Raw genomic sequence first — 22,845 nt, 5'->3', positions numbered from 1 at the left:
TCGGCCTCCCAAAGTGCTGGGATTTACAGGTGTGAGCCACCATGCCTGGTCCCATCTTACTTTTTTAAAATGAGAAAAGATTCAGCTGTGTCTATTTAAAGGCTTCTCTCTCTCTCTCTCCTTTGGGAAGGACATGCTTTGTGCAGCTAAAATGGAGAAAGAGTGGCTAAGATCCTTAGGATCCAGAATGTCTGGCAACAAGCCCTAGAGGCTACAATCACAACTATAAACATACAGCATTTCCCATCAGGGCATTTGCTCTGAAGAGGAGGATTCTTGTGGAAACAAGTAGGCTTAGAGAAATGCAAAACTACTCTTGGCACAGGCTGAGCTGCGGAGTGAAGCGCTCAGTTTAGCACTGTGGCTGAGAAGCTGTTGTTGTTATTCTCTGTGCTCACAAGAGAAGGTGTACAGTTGGTGTAGGATATGACAACAAAATGTTTTATAATCTCATCATACAAGCCCAAGAGAAGAGTGAGTTTCAAGAAGTGTGAGTGCATGTTTAAAATTGTAAGGAAGTTTTTTTCTCTTTGTTTTTGTACTTTTGAATAAAAATCTTCCTAGTAGATAGCAGTGCCTCCAGCAATGGTAGCTGATACCTTGAAATCTAGTTTAATTTCATTTAGCACATGACAGTGCAGTGCATGTCTTACAAGAAATTTTTATTCTCTCCATTATTACTCAATATGTCTACATCTCCCCTTGAAATTGCTCTATTATTGTGTGATAATGGAGAAATCTCTTAAACTTTCTGAACTGTGAATTTTTCCTTCTGTGGAGCAGTGAGGAAGATTCTTGATGTACTCTAAATGATTAACAAAAAGCATCATAATAGTTCAAGGCACAGATAGGCTTTGTAAGCTGAAAACCATGGATTTGAAATCCTTCTTTATTACCTCTCAGCTTTGTTACCTTGAGTAAGTTTCTCATCCTCTCAGTTTCATCTTTGAGTGAAGGGTGGTAGTAATTATAACTGCCTCCTGGAGCTGTTCTGAGGATTATATCAAATATATGTGAAACTCTTTTTATATCATAACATACTAACATTATATATTAAATATGTATGATTGGAAACCTTGGTGATGATAAGGAAGATGATATATGTGTGTGTATGCATGCTATTTTCTTTAGAAAGTGGTGACGTTATACTGGGCACAGGTGTGTGTGCTTGTAGTTCCAGCTGCTTGAGAGGCTGAGGTGGGAGGATCACTTGAGCCTAGGAGTTTGAGACCAGCCTGGGCAACATAGCAAGACCTCATCTCTTAAAAAATAATAAAGAGGCTGGGTGCGGTGCCTCACGCCTATAATCCCAGTGCTTTCGGACGCTGAGTTGGGAGGATTGCTTGAGCCCGGGAGTTTAAGACCAGCCTGGGCAACATCGTGAGACCCTGTCTGTTTATATTAAAAATAAAACTAGAAAAGGAAAAAGAAAGTGGTGAAGTTAAATGGGTTGTATTGAGGTTTCTAAAAACTACAACAACCAATCTTTTTGACATCCTCCTGTGTCCTCCCTTGAAATTGCTACCAGAGCTCCTTGACCTCTAACTTGGTGCCAGTATTAAAGTTAAAAGGTGAAATTGTAAGGTTCAGATATCTTATCAGCTATGTAAGCATCTATTTTGCATCTAACTTGGTACATGGAACACAATATCAGTCAGAATTAATCCAGAAACTTATATAATTTCAAAGAAAGTCTTTTAAAATCATACTCTTAGGTGTCACTGAAATTAAAGAGGCTTTTCGCTGTGGACAGCTTCATTAGATACTATTATGACTGTACTCTTTTTTTTTTTTTAAAACAAGTGCACTTGGCAAATGACACCTACCAGAATGAAAAGAAATCTGATTTTTTTTAAAAACAGTGAAGTTATTTTTAAAAACTTGATTGGAAAATGAGTTAATAAATATCAAGCACGTTGTGACTTCAGTTAACTTTATTTTTGAAGTTCTGGGTCAAGAATTTTTTCTTTAGCAGGAACGGGCATTTTGCAGATAGGTTAGCTTATTTGCCAGCTATCGTAGCCTTTTTAGTAAAATAAGTCGTAAATTGTTTAGAATGAAGAGACTTTTTTTAATCCAAAAGAATCCATGGTTCATTGTAATATAACAATTTTATCAGTATTTCTAATTCTGGTATCAGTCATGCATATTCCATGGTGCCATTCGTGTAATGTTACTACAACCCTATCTTGTCACTTTGTGATTTAATTTTTTGCTCTGAATACTTCACATAAACATATAGAGGGGTAGCTGCTTAATTCCACAGATTTACCATAGGAGATACCATGGAGTACAGATGACACTTTTCTACAAAAATAGTCTTTTATGGAATGTTTAATTCCTTCCTTATCCCAATCCCTCTAGAATTCTTAGTTGATCATTAAGTTCAGATGTACAAACTACAAGCAAATCATCCCCAGAGACTTGGTTCAACCAAGAATTTTTTCTTAAGAAGCTTCAAAGATGAGGAAACTGACAAGTGAGACTTGTCTGTGGAAATATTTCATGGAGGAGTGACTTTTTAGAAAGAGCTTTTTGAAATATAATTCTTATACCATACACCTCACCCATTGAAAGTATACAGTCCATGGCTTTTAGTAGATTCACAGAGTGCAACCATTACTACAATTTTAGAACATTTTTATTATCTCAAAAGGAAACCCCATACCTCTTACGCATCACTGCCCAATCTCCCCATTCTCCCCCGGCCCTAGGCAACTACTAATCTATTTTCTATCCCTATAGATTTGCCTATTCTGGACATCTTCTATAAAGGGAATCATACAATATGTCGTCCTTTGGGGCTGGCTTCTTTCCAGAAACATGTAATACATGGTCCTTCAGATCTGGCTACTTTTATTTAGCACATTGTTTTGAAGGTTTATCCATGTCATAATACATTTCTTACTGCAAAATCATATTCTATTATGTGGATATGTCACATTTTATCCATTTATCAGTTGATGGACATTTATGTTGTTTCTACTTTTTGGACAGTATGAATAACGCTGCTGTGAATATCTGTGGAAACATTTATTCATTTCTCCTGGGTGTATACATGTAGGAGTAGATTAATCATTTAGGGAATTGCCAGACTATTTTCCAAACACGCCATACCTTTTACCACTAGCAATATATGAGGGTTTCAGTTTCTGCACATTCTTACCAATTGTTATTATTATCTGTCTTTATAGCCATCCTAGTGGGTATGAAGTAGTATCACATTTTTATTTATACTTCCTTGATGGTTAATGATGAGCTGAGCATCTTTTTATGTGCTTATTGGCCATTTGTAATCATCTTGGAAGAACTGTCTGTTCAGGTCCTCTGTCCATTTTGTAATTGGATTGTCTTTTCAATTTTGACTTATAATTTTTTATATATTCTGTGTACAAGTTCCTTATCAGATGTATGATTTGCAGGATTCTTTCCTCACTCTGTGGTTTTTATCTTTTCACTTTGTTAATGGTGTCCTTTGAAGCATAACAGTTTTTAATTTTGATCATATCTATTTTTTTTCTTTTGTTGTTTATGTTTTTGGTGTCATATCTCAGAAACCATTGCCTATCCTAAATCAAGGACCAGGAAAAAAACACAAACAGACTCATTGACTATTCAAGGTCACAAAGATTTACATCCATGTTTTCTTACGAGAGTTTTAGATTTAGGTCTTTCATCCAAAAGATCAAGGCTATTCATCTTTTCCCTGTGAGTTATCTTGACAGAGGAAATGATTCTTCAGCATTGTCTTTATTTTTTTTTTTTTTAATTTTTTTTTATTATACTTTAAGTTTTAGGGTACATGTGCACATTGTGCAGGTTAGTTACATATGTATACATGTGCCATTCTGGTGTGCTGCACCCACTAACTCGTCATCTAGCATTAGGTATATCTCCCAACAGCATTGTCTTTAAAGGAGGAATTTAAATAGCAGAAATGATAGCATTCCAGTCTGGTTTCTAGATAAATTATGTGAATTATATGAGATTAAGATAAGATATTTGAATCAGAGAGGTGTTTGCCTGTGTTGTATATAAGTAAGAGTTAAAATACGGAATTAGAGAATGAAGTTGAAGTGGTAGAAGACATAACTGATGATCTCAACCTCTTCTGTTGAATAAGTTGTGGAATCTTCAGTGATTATAATAAATGTATGGAGAAATGGAGACAAGTTTAAGTATATGAGAGCTGCTCTAAATTTATAAGATAAAGCCAACAGAAAGCAGTTAAAGCAGAGATCGAGCATAAAAAATGTAATTTATAATTTTATTTCCTTCAAATAAATATAGCAGCACAGAATTAGAGACAATTAACTCAGTGGCAAAGTAGTAGAAAGATTGTTAGTGAAGAGTCAGAAGTCCTTAGTTCTAATTGTAATCTATATTAGGTGTGTGACCTTGAATAAATCATGGCCTTCTGAATGGTAGCTTGCCTTTACTGAGGCTCTAACATATGCAGGACTTTTGCAAGCCTCAATGTTCTCTTTTATAAAATGGAGATAATGTCAAATTACTTTGGAAACTTTTTAAAGAGCCATACACATAGAAGGGATTATTATATTTGAAATTTGGAAATTATTCAGTGCAGTACTACTAGTAGCAGCTGATAGTACATGTGTCTTTATTCAAAACAATTATGTAAGGGATGCTGTATCCTCCTTTTGATGATGAAGAAACCAGTTTTCAGTGATTATGAAAGTTATACTGTCAGTCAACACAGCAGTGATTCTAATCCAGTTCTTCCTGATTTCTTTATATCACCATGATTTTTGCTTGAAAGATAATAGATCCTGGTGGGTGGATATGGAAAGGGAATAGGATACTAGCAATGAGACTAAAATTATTAGACATATTAGACATATGAAAGCTTAAGGTATAATTCCAAAGGGGCAATGAGTCCTGAGATTGGTGATCTCAGAGGTGAAGTGGAAGAGTGTCATATGTTAATAAGGTTAAAGGTATATGCTATCTGATTAACTTATAAGTACCAGAACTAGATGTTGTAAAGCCCAGTCAAATAATAGTTTATCTGTGCGTGTGCTAGAATCTTTGAAATTTTTGTTCAGGAGTCAAAGAGAGAAGACCAGTGAGGTAATGAAGTCACAATGGGGAACAGTGGTAAGTACAAGAGGCCAAAATAAATTACAGCTTGTAGAGATAGGTAGACTTTGCTTTGAACTATGAGAAAATCATTTGTTAGAATTGGTTCTCATATTTATACTCTTCTCACCCCACCGATAAAGGGCCTGTGGTTACTTTCCCAATGTCATGGAACTAAGCATCTCTTGAGTACTTTATAGCTCTGATCTCAGCTTTTTGCATACTTCTCACCCTTCCCGTGGTTGAGTTGAGAACTCCCATGAGTTAGGAAACATTATTTGGGAATATATTAAGAGTCATACCAGAAAGGAAGTACAGAAAAGAGCAGAACAATTTTTATTCCTTGATTTATCCTATGCCATTGCCTTTTTAATGACGAGTACAAAGTTTAAGCTTTACTTGTGCTACTAAGTTATCAAGCAGTGGACATGCTTCTCTTGGATAGAACTGAGGTGTGGAGATGTCGTCAGCTGGCACAGGGGAAGCAAAGAACTTTGAACTCTAATTCTGACTAGCAGACTCGCAATTTCTGCATAGAAATTCATAGTGATTGGTATCTAGGAGAATACATCTGAGATGGAAGTATGGAACAGGAAAGGTAACTAGTATATATTGGGCCCAGGCTCCATGCAAGGCAGTCTGAAACACGTGCAGACTAGGACGTCTTCAGAGATTGCAAAGACCTGAGCTGTTCTCACTTACACTGCTCTGTTTCTCTGAAATGGCAGGACTGGGATTCAGAAGGAACAATTGAGTTGAGAAACATTATTTGAGAGAAAACTAATGCTGTATGCTAACCTTGCACGTAAGTGCTTGTGTGCTTAATAAATGACGAGGAATAGCAAAAGAGGGAACCAAAAGTAAGAATCTTAAATCTAGTTTACCCTTTCCTATGTAGTATTTAAGATCAGGGAATCTGAAATTAGACTCCTCAGGTTTTCGCAATATTTCTTTCTTCCATTAACTTATGCAACAGGACATTGAACCTGTTTGGTGTAAAGGAAACTAATAGTGGGGAAAAAAATTTTTAGGCTGTTTTACATGGAGATTATATGCTAATTGCCAGACTGCTTGCCAGTGAGTTCAGTCTTGTGTGCTGACCAACTTGTGACAAAAATGGAGATTAGATACTTAATATTTGGTAATAATATGCTAAGGGACCTGTTCCTTACTAGACTATCTCTCTTCCAGTATCAAGTCAGGTTACCAGAAGGCTACAGACTTAAACTGTGTTCCTTCAGCTCATGTGGAAACTCATTCACTGAACTATGATTTTATAAGCACTTGGTTATTGTTGTAGATGGTTATAAGAATCATCTGTGGGCCGGGCGCAGTGGCTCACGTAATCTCAGCACTTTGGGAGGCCGAGGCGGGTGGATCGCTTGAGGTCAGGAGTTTGAGACCAGCCTGGCCAACATGGTAGAATTCCGTCTCTACTGAAAATACAAAAATTAGCCAGGTGTGTTGGTGCATGCCTATAATCCCAGCTAGTCAGGAGGCTGAGGCATGAGAATTTCTTGAATCCGGGAGGTGGAGGCTGCAGTGAGCCCAGATCGTGCCACTGGACTCCAGCCTGGGAGACAGAGTGAGATTCTGTCTCAAAAAAAGAATCATCTGTGAAGGATATCTTTTAATCTTTAAAAAAGATAATTCTTAAAGATTTTAGTTAGGCTGGGCATGGTGGCTCATGCCTTTAATCCCAGCAGTTTGGGAGACCAAGGTAGATGTGTCTCTTGAGCCCAGGAGTTTGAGACCAGCCTGGGCAACATGGCAAAACCCCATCTCTACAAAAAATACAAAAATTAGCTGGGCGTGGTGGCGCGTGCCTGTAGTCCCAGCTAGTCAGGAGGCTGAGGTGGGAGGATCACTTACCCAGGTGGCGGAGGTTGCTGGGAGCTGAGATTTCACCATTGCACTCCAGGCTGGGTGACAGAGTGAGACCCTGTCTCAAACAAAAACCAAAAAAAGATTTTAATTATTAGTTCTTCTTATATAAAAGTCCATGTGTAAATTTCTCCTCCAGTTAAGTGGAGATAAATTCTATTCTTAAACACTTTTTTTAATCGCCAATGAAAAAAATTACAATGAAACCATGCTATCTCCATTTTTGCTTTGGTTGCTAGAAAACTCAAAAGTGTTCACTTGCAGTAGCTAGCCTTGGTTTATGTTTCTAGTTCAATTGTCTGCTTCCCTGTCTCCCATTATAACTTGTATTCTTTAATTGTAGTTTTTATTGAAACAGTAGTTGTTATTAAAAGTTTTTTAAAAACAAATAAGTTTTACAAGTCATTTTAAATTCCTGTTTGGAAGTAAAGTAGATTATGGATTAGTAACTGGTACTGCAACAGAATTGTGTAATATATGAAGATCTATTCCAGGAATACTGCTTCCTAATTAACGTGACGCCTGAGTAGAGTGCCTTTTGAAACATACAGTGTTAGAACTGAAAAGCCAAAAGTGAAAATTGAAAGCTCTCTTTCTTTTTTCTTCTTCTCTTTTTTTTTTGTTTTTTTTTTTGTTGTTGTTGTTTAGGCGGAGTCTCACTCTGTTGCCCAGGCCGGAGTACAATGGCACAATCTCGGCTCACTGCAACCTCTGCCTCCCGGGTTCAAGTGATTACCCTGCCTCAGCCTCCTGAGTAGCTGGGGTTACAGGTGCCCACCACCAAGCTTGGCTAATTTTTGTATTTTTAGTAGAGATGGGGTTTTGCCGTGTTGGCCAGGCTGGTCTTGAACTCCTGATCTCAGGTGGTCTGCCCACCTCAGCCTCCCAAAGTGCTGGGATTACAGGCGTGAAACACTGCGCCTGGCTGAGCTCTCTTTCTTTTAAGAAAGAAGTATAGTTCTGGAGTTTATATTATTTCTGCCCTAAGACATGTGACTCATAGGCCAATGGTTGCTAGCCTGTGCACTTAGATCCTTGGTTACAGTGGAACTCTTTTAAGTGGTCAACTTTTTAATATCATTGAATATTAGATGATATCAAGAAATTATGGTAAATTTAGTAGGTGTGAGAATAGCATTGTAGTTATTTAGGAGAATGGCTTTAAATTTTGGAGATATGTGCTGAAGTATTTTGGGGTGTGTGTCTTAGTTTGTAGGGCTACTATAACAAAATGCCCTAGACTGGGTAGTTTTAAAACAACAGAAATTTATTTCTCACAGTTCTGGAAACTGGGAAGTCCAAGTTCAAGGTGCCAGCAGATTTGGTGTCTGGTGAAGGCCTATTTCTCATAGATAGATGTCACCTTCTTGCTGCATCATCACATGGTGAAAGGGGCAAGAGAATTCCATCAAAACTCTTTTTTTTTTTTTCTGAGATGGAGGCTTGCTGTGTTGCCCAGGCTGGAGTGCAGCGGCGTGATCTCGGCTCACTGCAACCTCCGCTTCCTGGGTTCAAGCAATTCTCCGTTTCAGTCTCCTGAGTAGCTGCGATTACAGGTGTGTGCCACCACGCCCAGCTAATTTTTGTATTTTTTTCGTAGAGATGGGGTTTTGCCATGTTGGCCAGACTGGTCTCTGGTCTTGAACTCCTGACCTCAGGTGATTCGCCTACCTCAGCCTCCCAAAGTGCTGGGATTACAGGTGTGAGCCACCACGCCCAGCAAATTTTTGTATTTTTTTCGTAGAGATGGGGTTTTGCCATGTTGGCCAGACTGGTCTCTGGTCTTGAACTCCTGACCTCAGGTGATTCGCCCACCTCAGCCTCCCAAAGTGCTGGGATTACAGGTGTGAGCCACCACGCCCGGCCCCCCTCTAGCCTCTTTTATAAGGCAGCAGTCACATTCATGAGGGTGAAGCCCTTATGACTTAATCACTTTCCAAAAGCCCCACCTTTTAACACTATCACATTGGGTATTAGGTTCCAACATACGAATTTTGGGGAGACATGCAGATCATAGCAGTGTGGAGGATCATATGTAATTTACTTTAAGTGGTTTAGGGTTGCATATGTGTGAAGGTGAAGCAAATATGGCAAAAGGTTAACAGTTGTTGAATATGGGTGGTAGGTATATGGCTGTTTATTATAACATCTTTTCTGTTTTTTTTCCAGTATATTTGAAATTTTTTATAATTAAAAGTTAGAGAAAGGGTACTCATACTTGAATAATAGTGGCCAGGCGCAGTGGCTCACGCTTGTAATCCCAGCACTTTGGGAGGCTGATCCAGGTGGACCATGAGGTCAGGAGTTCGAGACCAGCCTGACCAACACAGTGAAACCCTGTCTCTACTAAAATTACAAAAATTAGCTGGGCGTGGTGGCGGGCGCCTGTGATCCCAGCTACTCAGGAGGCTGAGGCAGGAGAATCACTTGAACCTGGGAGGTGGGGGTGGCAGTGAGCCGAGATTGTGCCATTGCATTCCAGCCTGGGCAGCAGAGCTAGACTCCATCTCAAAAAAAAAAAAAAGAAAAGAAAATAATAATTGTCATTACTAGTCCAGCCTTCATTTTTTTAAAGGAGAAGTTTCATCACAATTATTAAATGGCCTAGACTTGTTTTTGCCTAACATTGTACAACTAGCATAAAGGGATAGGTAACTAAAGTATTAAACAATTGTGTGATAAAATTATTGCCACAGTTTTCACTATCCTGAGTGACTCTACAGTGTAGCATTCTGGCAGGCTCCGCACGGGATACAGATATGTCCTGCCAGTTGCAGATGCAGATGAGTCAGTAGAATTGATAGTTTGGCATTTGTGCCAGTAGATACCAAGTGAACATGGTGATCACTTGCTCATCTGCCTCACAATCCCTGCACGAGATCCACAGCCTTAACTCAGGTGACCCAGCAGATTTTTGGGTCATTTGTAAGATCAAAAAAACAAATTCTCTACTTTCTTTCCCAGCAAGTCATATGAGAGCCAGAAGAGAGTATAGAATGAGTAAAACTCCCCTTTCTACTCTGGCCAAAGTACATTACTTAAGGTCTACAGATAAGAGCAGGTCTTTTGGCTCTACTCCATATAGACTTTTCTTTCTCTGATGTTCCAGGAGTACCCCCAGAAGGTCAGCAGGCTTCTACCATGTTCGCAGCTTTGAACGAAATCACTGCCAGGCTGCAAGATGTGCCAAATAACCTGCTGTACTGTATTGTAGCAGATGATGGCAGGGAAAGCAAGAGAGCTCATAGAGGCTGCTCCTCTCCTTACTGTCTTTGAGTCATAAGACCTTTACTTAGGATATAACAGAAGCTAACCTGTTTTTCACTTGCTCTCTTACATGCACTTTTGAAACGTATTAGATCTTCATAATCCCTGGTTCTCTTTGCTTTTTTTTTTTTTTTTTAAGAGAGTCTTGGCTCTGTCGCCCAGGCTGGAGTGCAGTGGCACAATCATAGTTCACAGCAGCCTTGAACTCCTGGGCTCAAGAGATCCTCCCGCCTCAGCCTCCCAGGTAGCTAGGACTACAGGTGCGTGCCACAACACCTGGCTATTTTTTTCTTTTTCTTTTTTTGTGGAGACAGGATCTCATTGTGTTGCCAAGGCTGGTCTCAAACTCTTGCCTCAAGCGATCCTCCTGCCTCAGCTCCCAAAGTGCTGGTATTACAGGAGTGAGCCATCACACCTGGCCCCTTTTAGCTTGCTTAAACACACTTTTTTGGCAAAATGTGTATGTGTTTAGCTAACATATTGTTAGAATATTCTTTCATTAAACATTTGAATGTTAACAATGTAATGTATATATGTTCTCATAGTTTTTTTCTTTCTGATTTTTGTGTTATAAAATATTTCGAACAGAGGCTGGGTGCAGTGGCTCACGCCTGTAATCCCAACACTTTGGGAGGCCAAGGCGGGCGGGTCATGAGGTCGGGAGATAGAGACCAGCCTGGCTAACACAGTGAAACCCCGTCTCTGCTAAAAATGTAAAAAAATTAGCCGGGCATGGTGGCGGGCGCCTGTAGTCCCAGCTGCTTGGGAGGCTGAGGCAGGAGAACAGCATGAACCCGGAGGCGGAGCTTGCAGTGAGCCGAGATCACGCCACTGCACTCCAGCCTGGGCGACAGGGCGAGACTCCATCTCAAAAAAAAAAAAAAAAATTCGAACAGAAAAATAAAGAGATTAATGGGTGGCTGTATGCAAGAAAAATGAAAAAGAGAATAACATAACAAACACTCAGGCACAATTACCAAGCTTTTCAAACTTAGTACTTTTATTTTTTTGTGTACCATTCCTCAATCCATTCCGCTTCTTCAGAGACAAGTACTATCCTGAATTTAGTGTTTTTCATTAACATATGTGTTTTATTCTTTTGTGTTTTTTGAGACAGAATCTCCCTCTGTCACCCATGCTGGAGTGCAGTGATGCAATCACAGCTCACTGCAGCCTCTGCCTTCTGGGCTCAAGCAATCCTCCCACCTCAGCCTCAAGTAGCTGGGACTACAGGCACCAGCACCAAGCCCAGCTAATTTTTATATTGTTTGTAATGACGGGGTTTCTCCATGTTGCCCAGGCTGATCTCAAACTCCTGAGCTTAAGCAGTCTGCCCACCTCAGCCTCTCAAAGAACAAATATGTCTATGTACTTGTATTGCATGTACATCTGTCCATAAAAAAACATATAGTTTTGTTTTACATGATTTTAAATTTTATGTAAATGATTCTCTTTTACATTTTATGCAAGTCTGTATATGCAAAATTTCTTTTCACTTGATATCATGCTTTTGAAATTATTTACATTGATACATATAGTTCTGATCTACTTGTTGTATAGTATTCTGTTTTATGAACATACCAGTTTGTAAGTTGATTCTCCTGTTAATGGACGTACAGTTTTCAGTATTTCATTGTTTCATAAACAGTGCTGCAGTGAATACTCTTGAACATGTCTTCTTGTGCAAATATATGGAGTTTCTCTAGTATATACTAATTTATCTAGTACTTCCTAGGAATGGATTTACTGGGTTGTACAGTATATTCATCTTCTGTTTAACTAGATATTGCTAAATTGCTATCCAGAGTGATTATGCTAACTTATTCCTATCAGTAGTGTGTGAAAGTTCCCATTGACCTGCATCTTCACAAACACTTAAAATTTTTGCCTGTTTGTGGATGTGAAATGGTGCTATCTACACAGTTTCTTTCTGTGTAGTGATTTGTTTATGTTGGGCAAAGCTTATGATAGCTAGTGGAGCTGATTGACATCCTAGATATTTTAATTCAGGAAATATTAGTGCTTAATTATACAAACAGGTTGGTAGGCTATTCTGAATGAAATGCTGCTTGCTGGCGAAATACTCTGTTTTCAAGACCGCAAAACTAAAACCTTGTTTTAGGAATTCTATACAAGAATAACTTTGGGGAAAATTTTTTCCCTTAGGGCATTTCCACTTTCCAAATTTTTCCTCGTTGTTCCCTTTTCCTCCAATGATTCTCTTAATTCTTCTGACTGATACCAGTCAGGGCATGAAAGAATGAAATGTCCAAACCCTTACTGACAAATTATACCTGACAGCAGAATAAACCCACATCTACTAAGAGGCTTCCATGGTTTTTATTGCTATCACTTTGATTACTCCAATAGTGAAACTATTGAATCTGTTTCTTAGAAGCCAAGGTAAGAAAGCAGAGATAGTCTGCCATTGAACTGATAGCATCTGTTTTATAATTATCTGGTGACTTTTCTAGAGAAGATGTATAAAGGCTGTGTTGTTTCATGTACACCACACTTGAATGATTGCTTCTTGAGTTGGATTGTACTCCAGTTATCTATTTCTGTGTAACAGTTCACCTCAGAACTTCGTGGCTTAAGATGCCTGTTATGGGTGAGATGGAGCAAACACATTTCACCTGTCTTTTCTACTGAACTCAGCTAAAACACCTGGCCTAGAGCAACTATTTGAGGACTCCAAAAGACGTATCTTAAAAGTTGCACTAAGAAGGAGCAGATTTTGAAGTACTGTTGAACCAGGGTTTAATTTATCATTCTCCCGTCTCTCATATCCCCAGGCTTCAACTCAGCACAGCCTAAAACCCCTAAGTGGACATTAATGTGGATAAGAGAACTCTAGGAGAAGCCTTCAGTTCTGGTTCAAAGAATGGGAAGGCGATATTGTAATACTAATAGAAAGTACAGAAACTTTTTCTTTTTTCCTTTTTCTTTCCTCTGTTCTCTTGCACCATGAACCTCAAGCAGTCCTGCAGTGACAGCAGATTGGGGTCTAGCAAGAGCTTAAAACTCTGATTTTAGGGAACCATTCTCAGATCAGTGGAGCTGTGGTCACAAGAGGGTGGAATGAGTCTCAATTGCTTTTTTTCTCCCACCTTCATCTGCTTGCTTCCAAACAAAGGCACTATTATGGAAATTGTATGGCTGAGCAGAGTAAATAACATACCAGCTTTCTGACTAGGTAATGAGAAAGGGGAATCCCATTGACCTAGAAAGTACTGGGAGATTATGAGATATTTGAAAATAAACTCTTTAAATTTTATTATGAATTTTTGAGCTTATTCATGCAGTCTGCATGCAGAAATCTGACCCCAAACAGTATACCTAGACTTTGAGAAATGAAGTAGGGGTTAGACCATTGCCAAGTCCCAGACTGGCAACAGGGTGGGTGGTGCATCTGTGGGACAGATCCAAAAAGCACTGCAAAGACTTTGAAAACTTAACTGACATTGGAGTTCTGGCTGGGGAACAGTGCAAGGATGTCCTCTCTGGCAATTTCTGTTGGTATTGAAGTTCTCGCCAGTAAAATAAATCAAGAAAAGGAAATAAAAGACATACAAATTGGAAAGAAAGAAGTAAAACAATTTCTATTCACTGGCTACATCACTGTATATGTAGAAAACCAAGGAATCCACAGAATACTCCTAGAACTAAGTGAGGTTAGCAAGGTTGCAACATACTATGCCAGTCTACACAAAATATTTAGAAAAAAAATTTCAAAAAGTTCCAAAAAGCAAAATTTGAATTTGCCACACATGAAATACTATGTTGAATCCATGTGAATGAAGTGATGTGTAGGCATTGCATTGGGTATTATAAATCTAGAGATTCTTTAAAACATACGGGAAGCCAGGCACAATGGCTCACGCCTGTAATCCCAGACCTTTGGGAGGCTGAGGCAGGTGAATCGTTTAAGCTCAGGAGTTCAAGACCAGCCTGGGCAGCATGGCAAAACCCTGTCTCTACCAAAAAAAATACAAAAAACTAGCCGGGCTTGGGGGCTGACACCTGTAGTCTCAGCTCCTTGGGAGGCTGAGGTGGGAGGATGGCTTAAGCCAGTAAGTATGAAATTAGCTGCTGTGTAAAAAAATTTGGGGCCAGGCACGGTGGCTCACGCCTGTTTGAAAAAAAAAAAATGAAGAAGTTCCCCTCTATTCCTAATTTGCTAAGAGTTCTTATTTATTTATTTATTTATTTAGAGACAGAGTCTCACTCTGTCACCCAGACTGGAGTGCAGTGGCACGATGTCGGTTAACTGCAACCTCTGCCTCCTGGGTTCAAGTGATTATTGTGCCTCAGTCTCCCAAGTAGCTGGGATTACAGGCATGCATCACGATGTCTAGCTAATTTTTGTATTTTTAGTAGAGACAGGGTTTCACCATGTTGGCTAGACTGGTATCAAACTCCTGGCCTCAAGTGATCTCTCCACCTTGGCCTCCCAAAGTGCTGAGATTACAGGTGTGAGCCACCGCATCCAGCCTAATTGGCTAAGAGTTTAATAATGAGTGGCTGTTGACTTTTCTCAAATGCTTTTCCTGTATAAATTGATATCATGTGGTTTTGCTTCTCTGGGCTAATGTTGCTTACCTTGCTTGGTTTTCAAATATTGAACCAGCATTGCATTCCTGATACAAACCCTGCTTGGTTATGGTATATTATTCTTCATATACATTGCTAGGTTTGATTTGCTAGTATGAGGGCTATTGGTCTGCTGTCTTGTTTTGTTTTAACAGATCTTCTCCGGGTTTAATTCCTGGATAATGCTGGCTTCATAAAATGAGTTCCTCCTTCTTCTGCTTTCTGGAACAGATTGTATAGAATTGATTTATTTGTAATGAATGTTTGGTAGAATTTAGTGAAACCACAGGGAGATTTCTTTTTCAGAATATGTTTAATTACAAAATTTCATTTTAAAAACTGTTATATAACCATTCAGGTTATCTATTTCATCTTAGGTAATTCTGGTAGTTTGTTGTTTGAGAATTTGGTCCACTTCATGTAAACTGTTGATTTATGTACACACAGTTCTTTGTAGGCATTACCTATTATCCTTTTAACACAATTCCAATCAGAAATCTCAGCAGGACCTTTTTGTAGAGATAGACAAGCTTATTCTTAAATATACATGGAAAGGCAAAAGAACTAGAAGAGTCAACCAATACTGGAAAAGAAAAATAAAGTTACATGAATTATTCTACCCAGCTTTCAGACTTACCATAAAGCTACAGTAATCAAGATGAGGCCATATTAGTAAAAGGGTACACATGTAGATTAATGGAATAGAATAGAAAGTTCAGAAATAGACCCACGTAAATATTGCCAGTTCATATTTCACAAAAATACAAAGGCAATTCAATGGAGAAAGGATAGTGTTTTCAAAAAGAGGTGTTGGAAAAAGTAGAAATCTGTAGGCAAAAACTTGAACTTCTCACACCTTATATAAAAATTAACACAAAATAAATCATAAATTAATATATAAAATAAACTATGAAACTTTTAGAACAACACAGGAAATTTTTAATCTGTGAAAGATGCTATCGAGAGAATTAAAGGGCATCCTGCATATTGGGAGAAAAATTTGTAAATCACATATCTGACAAAGGACTTATATTCAGAATACAGATCGTTCCTGACTTAAAATGGTTCAACTTAACAATTTTTTTGACTTTACAATGGTGCAAAAGCAATATATGTCTAGCAGAAACCATATTTCGAGTACCTGTACAACTATTCTGTTATTCACTATCAGTACAATAGTCAATAAATTATTTTTCTATTTTTTATTTTATTTATTTTAAAATTTTTTTAAAAGCAGAGACAAGGTCTCACTCGTTGGCCAGGCTGGTCTTGAACTCCTGGGCTCAAGTATTCCTCCCATCTCAGCTCAATATTCCTCCCATCTCAGCCTCCTAAAGTGCTGGGATTACAGGCATGAGCCACTGTGCCTGGCCTCATTCCTTTTTATGAAATAGGCTTTGCGTTAGATGATTTTGCCAACTGTGGGCTAATGTAAGCGTTCTGAGCAATTTAAGGTAGGTTAGGCTAAGCCATGAGGTTCAGTAAGTTAGGTATATTAAATACACTTTCAACTTGCAATATTTTCATTTTATTTTTTTACGATGGGATTCTTGCTGTGTTGACTAGACTGGTCTCAACCTCCTGGCCTCAAGTGACCTCCCATCTTGGCCTCCCAAAGTGCTGGGATTATACATGTGAGCTACTGCGCCTGGCCAATATTTTCATCTCACAGTTGATTTATTGAGGCAAAAGTCAAGGAACAGCTGTATATAAAAAATTGTCAAAGCTCAATAGTTTTATTTTTAAACCCTATATAATACATGGTCAAATGTCTTAAACAGATTCTTTACAAAAGATTCTTTAATGTCTTAAACAGATTCTTTAAAACAGACAACAAAAGTTGTCATATACAATGACAACTAAATACATAAAAAGATATTTAGCCTTAGTATCCATTAAGAAAATGCATTTAAAATCTTGATGAGGTACCACTCTTAAAATGACTAAAATAAAAAACTGACAGTTGCAAATGCTGACAAGGATGCAGAGAACAATTGGAACTCTCATACACTGCTGGTAGGAAAGGAAAATGGCAAAACTACTCTGGAAAAATTTGGTGATTTTTTTTTTTAAGTTAAACATACTCTCAACATGTGACCCAGTAAATCCATGCCTAGGTATTTAACCTAGAAACATGAAAACTTACATTTCTATGAAATCCTCTACACTGATGTTTATGGCATCTCTATTCACAATTGCTAAAAAATGGAAACCATCCAAATGTCCTTCAACAGGTGAATGGATAAACTGTGGTATATACATACAATGAACTACTACTCAGCAATAAAAAGGAATGAACTATGATATATGCATCATCCTTTATGCATCTCAAAGACATTGTGTTGATAAATCAGTCTCAGAAAGTTATATACTGTATGATTCTGTTTATGTGACACTCTCAGAAAGATAAGACTATAGTAAAAAAGAATAGGTTAAGGGTTAGTGGTGGGGTTAGGTGTGACTACATAAGGAAGTCTTTTGGAACTTCTCTGTATCCTGATTATACTGCTGGTGGTTTCATGAGTCTATGCATGTTTTAAAATTCATAGAACTGTACACATATGTAAAAAGTAAATTCTGTGGTGTTAAGAAATTTTTTAAAAACTTTGTAGCTTGCTGGGCACGGTGGCTCACGCCTGTAATCCCAGTGCTTTGGGAGGCCGAGATGGGCAGATCACAAGGTCAGGAGTTCAAGACCAGCCTGGCCAACATGGTGAAACCCCATCTCTACTAAAAATACAAAAATTAGCTGGGCGTGGTGGCCAGCACCTGTAATCCCAGCTACTTGGGAGACTGAGGCACGAGAATCGCTTGAACCCTGGAGGCAGAGGTTGCATTGAGTCAAGATCGCACCACTGCACTCCAGCCTAGGCGACAGAGCAAGACTCCATCTCAGAACAACAACAACAAAAAAAACTTTGTAGCTTAAAGTGACAATTTATTTGTCTTGATTCTGTGGGTTGACCAGGCACTTCTGGTTTGTATCAAGTTCCCTATATTAATAAACTTTGCTTTAGGTTAAACCTGTTTATCTTACTCATTTTTATATCCCTAAATGTCCCATATAGTGTGCCTGTCACATAATAAGAATTATTGAATAAATTAATACAGAGCCCTTCTGCTTTAGGTCAAAGCAAAGTTTATTAAGTTTGCTGAGGTATTGGGATGATCAGAAAGTCCAAATAGCCTCACTCACATGCTAGCTGTTTATGTTAGCTGCTGACTCTGAGTTCAGCTGTGGCTTTTGGCCAGGGACCTTGATTACACTAGTTGGGCTTTTTTGTAGCATGGCAGCTGAGTTCAAATAATCCCCAATTTGCAAGAACTTAACAAGGCTCTGTTTGCATAGTTGTTGATAGTATGCCGTTTGCTATAGCTAGTCACAGCTAGTCACCAAGCCCAAAGTCAGTATGGGAAGAAGACTACGTGGGGCATCAGTACCAGGAGGGTTGGCTCATTAGGGACCTCCAAATTACTGTCAGTTGCAGATAGTGAGGGCTTTTGTTTTATTTTTGTTGTAACAGCTTTCTCAGCTTTCCTTCAGACCTTCAGGACTATCTATATTCCTTTAGCAAGAAACATTAAGAGACTCCATTATCTAAGAAGGAATAATTGAAGATTGCCTGTTATTTATAAAGATGTAAAATGTGATTATTTTAAACATGTTGAAAATGTATTATTTTTCTGTAAGCTTTGATGATTATAGACTTACATCTTTATAAAGATTTAAAATTCATATTTATAAAAATGAAGCCCACCAACTTCATTCTTTGTGTACCTAATCAGTTTTCCCCAGAATTTTTCTACCATTTATTGATCCTCAGTAAGGTTCCAAAAAACCTCACATAGCACTATAGACAATCTCAGAATTAATTCTGGGGCTAGAAAGGAACCTTCATTGATCATGCAGTCAAACAGCATTCCAAAGAAATAATTTGTCCCAAAAAAGCCTCCACAGAGGATTTATATAGTGTAGCTATAAGGCAGGAATACCAAACCATGAACATCTCTGCAAAGTGAGTACATTGCAGAAATTGAAGAGTTTTTGTTTTTGTTCATTTGTTTGTTCCATTGTTTTCATACAATGGTGACATAAAAAAACAGATTGGTATGACAGTGCATGAAGTAGGAACAACATTGTAGGAGGGTACACCATGGTTTAGTAGAAAGAACAGAAATGGAGAATCAGTACACGTGGATTCTAGATCTGATAGGGCCACAACTACATCATTCAATTCTCCTTTCAAAGACTAGGGTTTTGTACTACAAAATAAGATGTTTGGTTTGAACAGTGGTTCTTTTTTTTTTTTTTTTTTTGAGACAGAGTCTTGCTCTGTCACCCAGGCTGAAGTGCAGTGGCACCATCTCAGCTCACTGCAACCTCTGCCTCCTGGGTTCAAGCATTTCTCCTGCCTCAGCCTCCCAAGTAGCCGAGATCACAGGTGTGCGCCACCTCGCCCAGCTAATTTTTGTATTTTTAATAGAGACAGGGTTTTACCATGTTGGCCAGGCTGGTCTCGAACTCTTGACCTCAGGTGATCCTCCCACCTCGCCCTCCTAAAGTGCTGGGATTACAGGTGTGAGCCATCATGCCCGGCCTTCACATCCCTAGGAGACTTGAGATATTAGAATCTCTAATGGAGAGGTATACTTTTTAAAAAGTAGAGTCCATATAATTCTTGTTTTAAAACTATAAACTACAGACAGTAAAGCACAATAAAATATTCCAGAGTGGTAGGAATGCATAGCTAGACTGTAGAGTGAGACCGTATTGTAGAGGATGTAAAGTTTTTATTTGTTTGTTTTGTTTTAATGTTGAGAAATAGTAGCCTAGAGAACACAGATGATCTCAAAAGTCAGTAGAGGGCAAGAACCTGTTCATCTTATTCATTTTTGTGTCCCTAAATGTCCCATATATTGTGCCTGGCACATAGTAAGAATTATTGAATAAATACAAAGCCCTTCTAGTTAGAAAATTTTGTCTCCAACATTGAGGATAGTAATTTAGAGCTGCAAAAGTTTCACTCTGTTGTTAGTCCTACTTCTCCTCTACAGATAAGGTATGACTGACTCTTTTTGTTCCATATTAATGCCTATTCCCTTTTGGCCTAAAGTCTGTACCTGTACATACAGGTAGATACAGGTACCTGTCTGTACCTATACAGATTTACATAATTTATTAGATGTTCCCTTCTATTCCTATCCTGGTTCATAGAATGATTATCTTTAGGTTTTTGGGTACAAATGTAGAAATCAAAACATTAGTTGTATCTCCTACCTTTGGCAGTAGACTAAAACCCATACTCCAAAGGACTGTTTACTGCTTTCCCAGACTTTTCTCTTGGCCTTGTGTTAAGATATTGCTAAAAAAGAAGCTCAGAACTAAAAAATTTAGTACGGTTGTTTCTTTTCAATTGGTAATAACCACCATTCTGGGCACTGTTTCTTGTGCATCTTAAAACTAGGGAATCAAAATTTCCTTTGATAGTGTAAGTGTAACAAAAAAAAAAAATCAGTGTTCAAAGTAGATTACTCTTTCAGAGGTTCTTATAAAATGACCTAAAGAAAAGTTTATTAATACAGGAAACTTGCCTATCCAGTCTTTCAAAATTACCTGCTTTGAAACAATCCAGTAATGATTTTTTTCTATTTTCTTTTTTCTATTTCTATAATGACTTTTTTCTATTTCTTTTTTCTATTTACTTAAAAAAATAAGATGCTATGTTTCGTTTTTATTGAAGTAAAATTCTTAAAGAATGAAAAAATTGTATTAGAAATTGTACGATTAGGCCGCGCACGGTGGCTCACATCTGTAATCCCAACACTCTAGGAGGCCAAGGCAGGAGGATCACTTGTCAGGAGTTTGAGACCAGCCTGGCCAACATGGTGAAACCCCATCTCTACTAAAAATACAAAATTAGTGGGTGTGGTGGCACATACTTGTAATTCCAGCTACCTGGGAGGCTGAGGCAGGAGAATCACCTGAGCCCAGGAGGCGGAGGTTGCGGTGAGCTGAAATCACACCATTGCACTCCAGCCTGGATGGCAGAGCAAGACCCTGTCTCAAAAAGAAAAAGAAAACGAAATTGTATGATTATCTTTAGGTTTTTGGGCACAAATGTAGATCCTCAAAAACTTTATCAGAAATTTGGAAATCTGTAAATAAGTTATATGTATCTCCTTTTAAAATCCAATATTAGTAAGCTATATGTATAAAAACAAAGCTAGTGTATCTTGAAGAAAAAAGTTTTTATTTCTTTATTCCTTATCCCACTGAACTATTGAAGAACTTCTTATAGATTTACCTTCCCATTAGTGCTGTAGTACAGTTTTGTTTTATCTCCATTGTCTTGTGTTTCCTGGCTAAATTTTACTTGTTATAAAACTATTGGGTCACTTTTGGTCTAGAATAGAACTTTCATAGTATAAGGGACACCATAAAATGTAAAGGAATGTCTGCATTGCCCTGTTTTCTCTTGGTAGAAAATTCATGTTCTGGCTCCTTTTTTAGTGCCCCTCTTCTTTGGAGGAAGAATTTCTAAAGGCACACATTCTTGAACTAAAAAGAAATGGTGATGTATATTAGGTTTGCCTTTTGGGCACATGTGAAAAATGAGGTTATTCACACCTTCAGTTCTGGCATATATCCATTACCAAAAATGTATTTCCAGAATATTCTCCCTGTTCCATAGTAAAGTCACAGAGGTGGTTTGGGGTTCTTCAGCTAGGTCGTAGTGCCCAGGAACAGATCAGATCAGAATCAGTATGTTGTTTATGATACAGATCAAATTAACCAGTGATTCTTCCAGTTTTCTTCTTCCTGATTATTTCCTCCAGACACAAAATAGGGTCAAGGAGAAAAGTTCTTTTCTACCATTAAACTTTTGAGCTGCCTGTGTTTGGGATTCAAAGTATTTCGGGTGCTTATTGCTTAACTGGGCTGAAGATTATCTCATGTGACACCATAGATCTCTTGTTTTGGAACTGCCATTACTTTCTAGAACAGGCATTCTGTACAGCTGCCAACATGCCCTGAATCCTCTTGCTTCATATTACAGTGATACTGCTTTGTCAGGGTAGAATTCAGCCTCACAGGGCTGGAGTCAGTCACTGCTGACCTCATGCCACAGTACAACATGTTCAAATCTGGGAGAAACCTGAGGGTTATTCGGCATATTCCTCCTCCTCCTCTCTCACAAGCATGGAGCCCTCACTCTCCTCGGAAACCGTATGTTGTATAAGTGTGTGTATCTGTCTTTAAAAAAAAAAAAAAAAAAAAAAATCGCTTCCTGAATCCTATAGTTAGTCCTGCAGCTTTAAGTGGGGGCTGGTTGAATAGAGAGACAAAGGAAATAGCCTGAGCTGCTGAAACTTAGCGTTTTTCAGCAGTAGATCTCAGCCAGGGGCATTTGCTATTTTAGGACTGATTTGTGTAAGGTTGTAATAATGGAGAAGCATGATATGTGTTTCCTAGTTGTTCATTTTACCCAAAGCTATTTGGACAGAATGTAGAGGGTGCTCTGTAGCTGTATGGACATGCTCAGATCATCCTGGAGTGTCCCGTCTCTTGTGTGTAATGGGCTGCTTCATTGCAGAGTAAATGTCATCCTCACTTTCTCAAGCGAAATAGTTACTGGAAAATCAGTGTTTCTTTCAATGAACAAGAGTTTCATTTGCCTTGGACTGCTTGGGAAAAACATGGGTTAAATTTGAAGATGCCAGGCATGCATAACAAATAGGAATTTGATTTAGAGCCACCTGGAATACTTATTAAATTAAAAAAAAAAATTCTTGATGGATCTGGATGGCCAAAAAAAAAAAAAGAGAAAAATATTTCTTAGTGCTCAGCTACTTATTTTCAAAGTATTTTTCCCAAGGACTTGGAAATTTTCTGAATTGTAAAGCAATATACACATATCTCAGTGTGAAACTTGTATCTCCAGATCAGCAGAACAAATCTCTGAGATAAAACTGGATTGGAGGATGATCCAGCTTTATTCA

General features: G+C 38.3%; 1 protein-coding gene across 14 annotated transcripts in view; it reads left to right on the top strand.

Annotated features, from left to right (window-relative positions):
- The window catches only part of TMCC1 (transmembrane and coiled-coil domain family 1), a 243,445-nt gene that overhangs the window by 146,390 nt on the left and 74,210 nt on the right, over positions 1–22,845 (top strand). Inside the window, exon 1 of one of the 14 annotated variants that reach the window (XM_063704168.1) lies at positions 21,257–22,087. The exons of 12 other annotated variants lie outside the window; for them this stretch is intronic. In XM_063704168.1, the coding sequence (XP_063560238.1) occupies positions 22,046–22,087 (42 nt within the window). In that variant the 5' untranslated portion in view covers positions 21,257–22,045. Of the gene's footprint in view, positions 1–21,256; positions 22,088–22,845 lie in introns of those variants that run through there. One more of the 14 variants, XM_055381562.2, reaches the window with a different exon arrangement.

The sequence above is a fragment of the Gorilla gorilla genome, chromosome 2 (assembly GCF_029281585.2).
Source record: "Gorilla gorilla gorilla isolate KB3781 chromosome 2, NHGRI_mGorGor1-v2.1_pri, whole genome shotgun sequence".
Lineage (NCBI taxonomy): Eukaryota > Metazoa > Chordata > Mammalia > Primates > Hominidae > Gorilla > Gorilla gorilla.
This window is presented reverse-complemented; position numbering and strand designations above follow the sequence as displayed.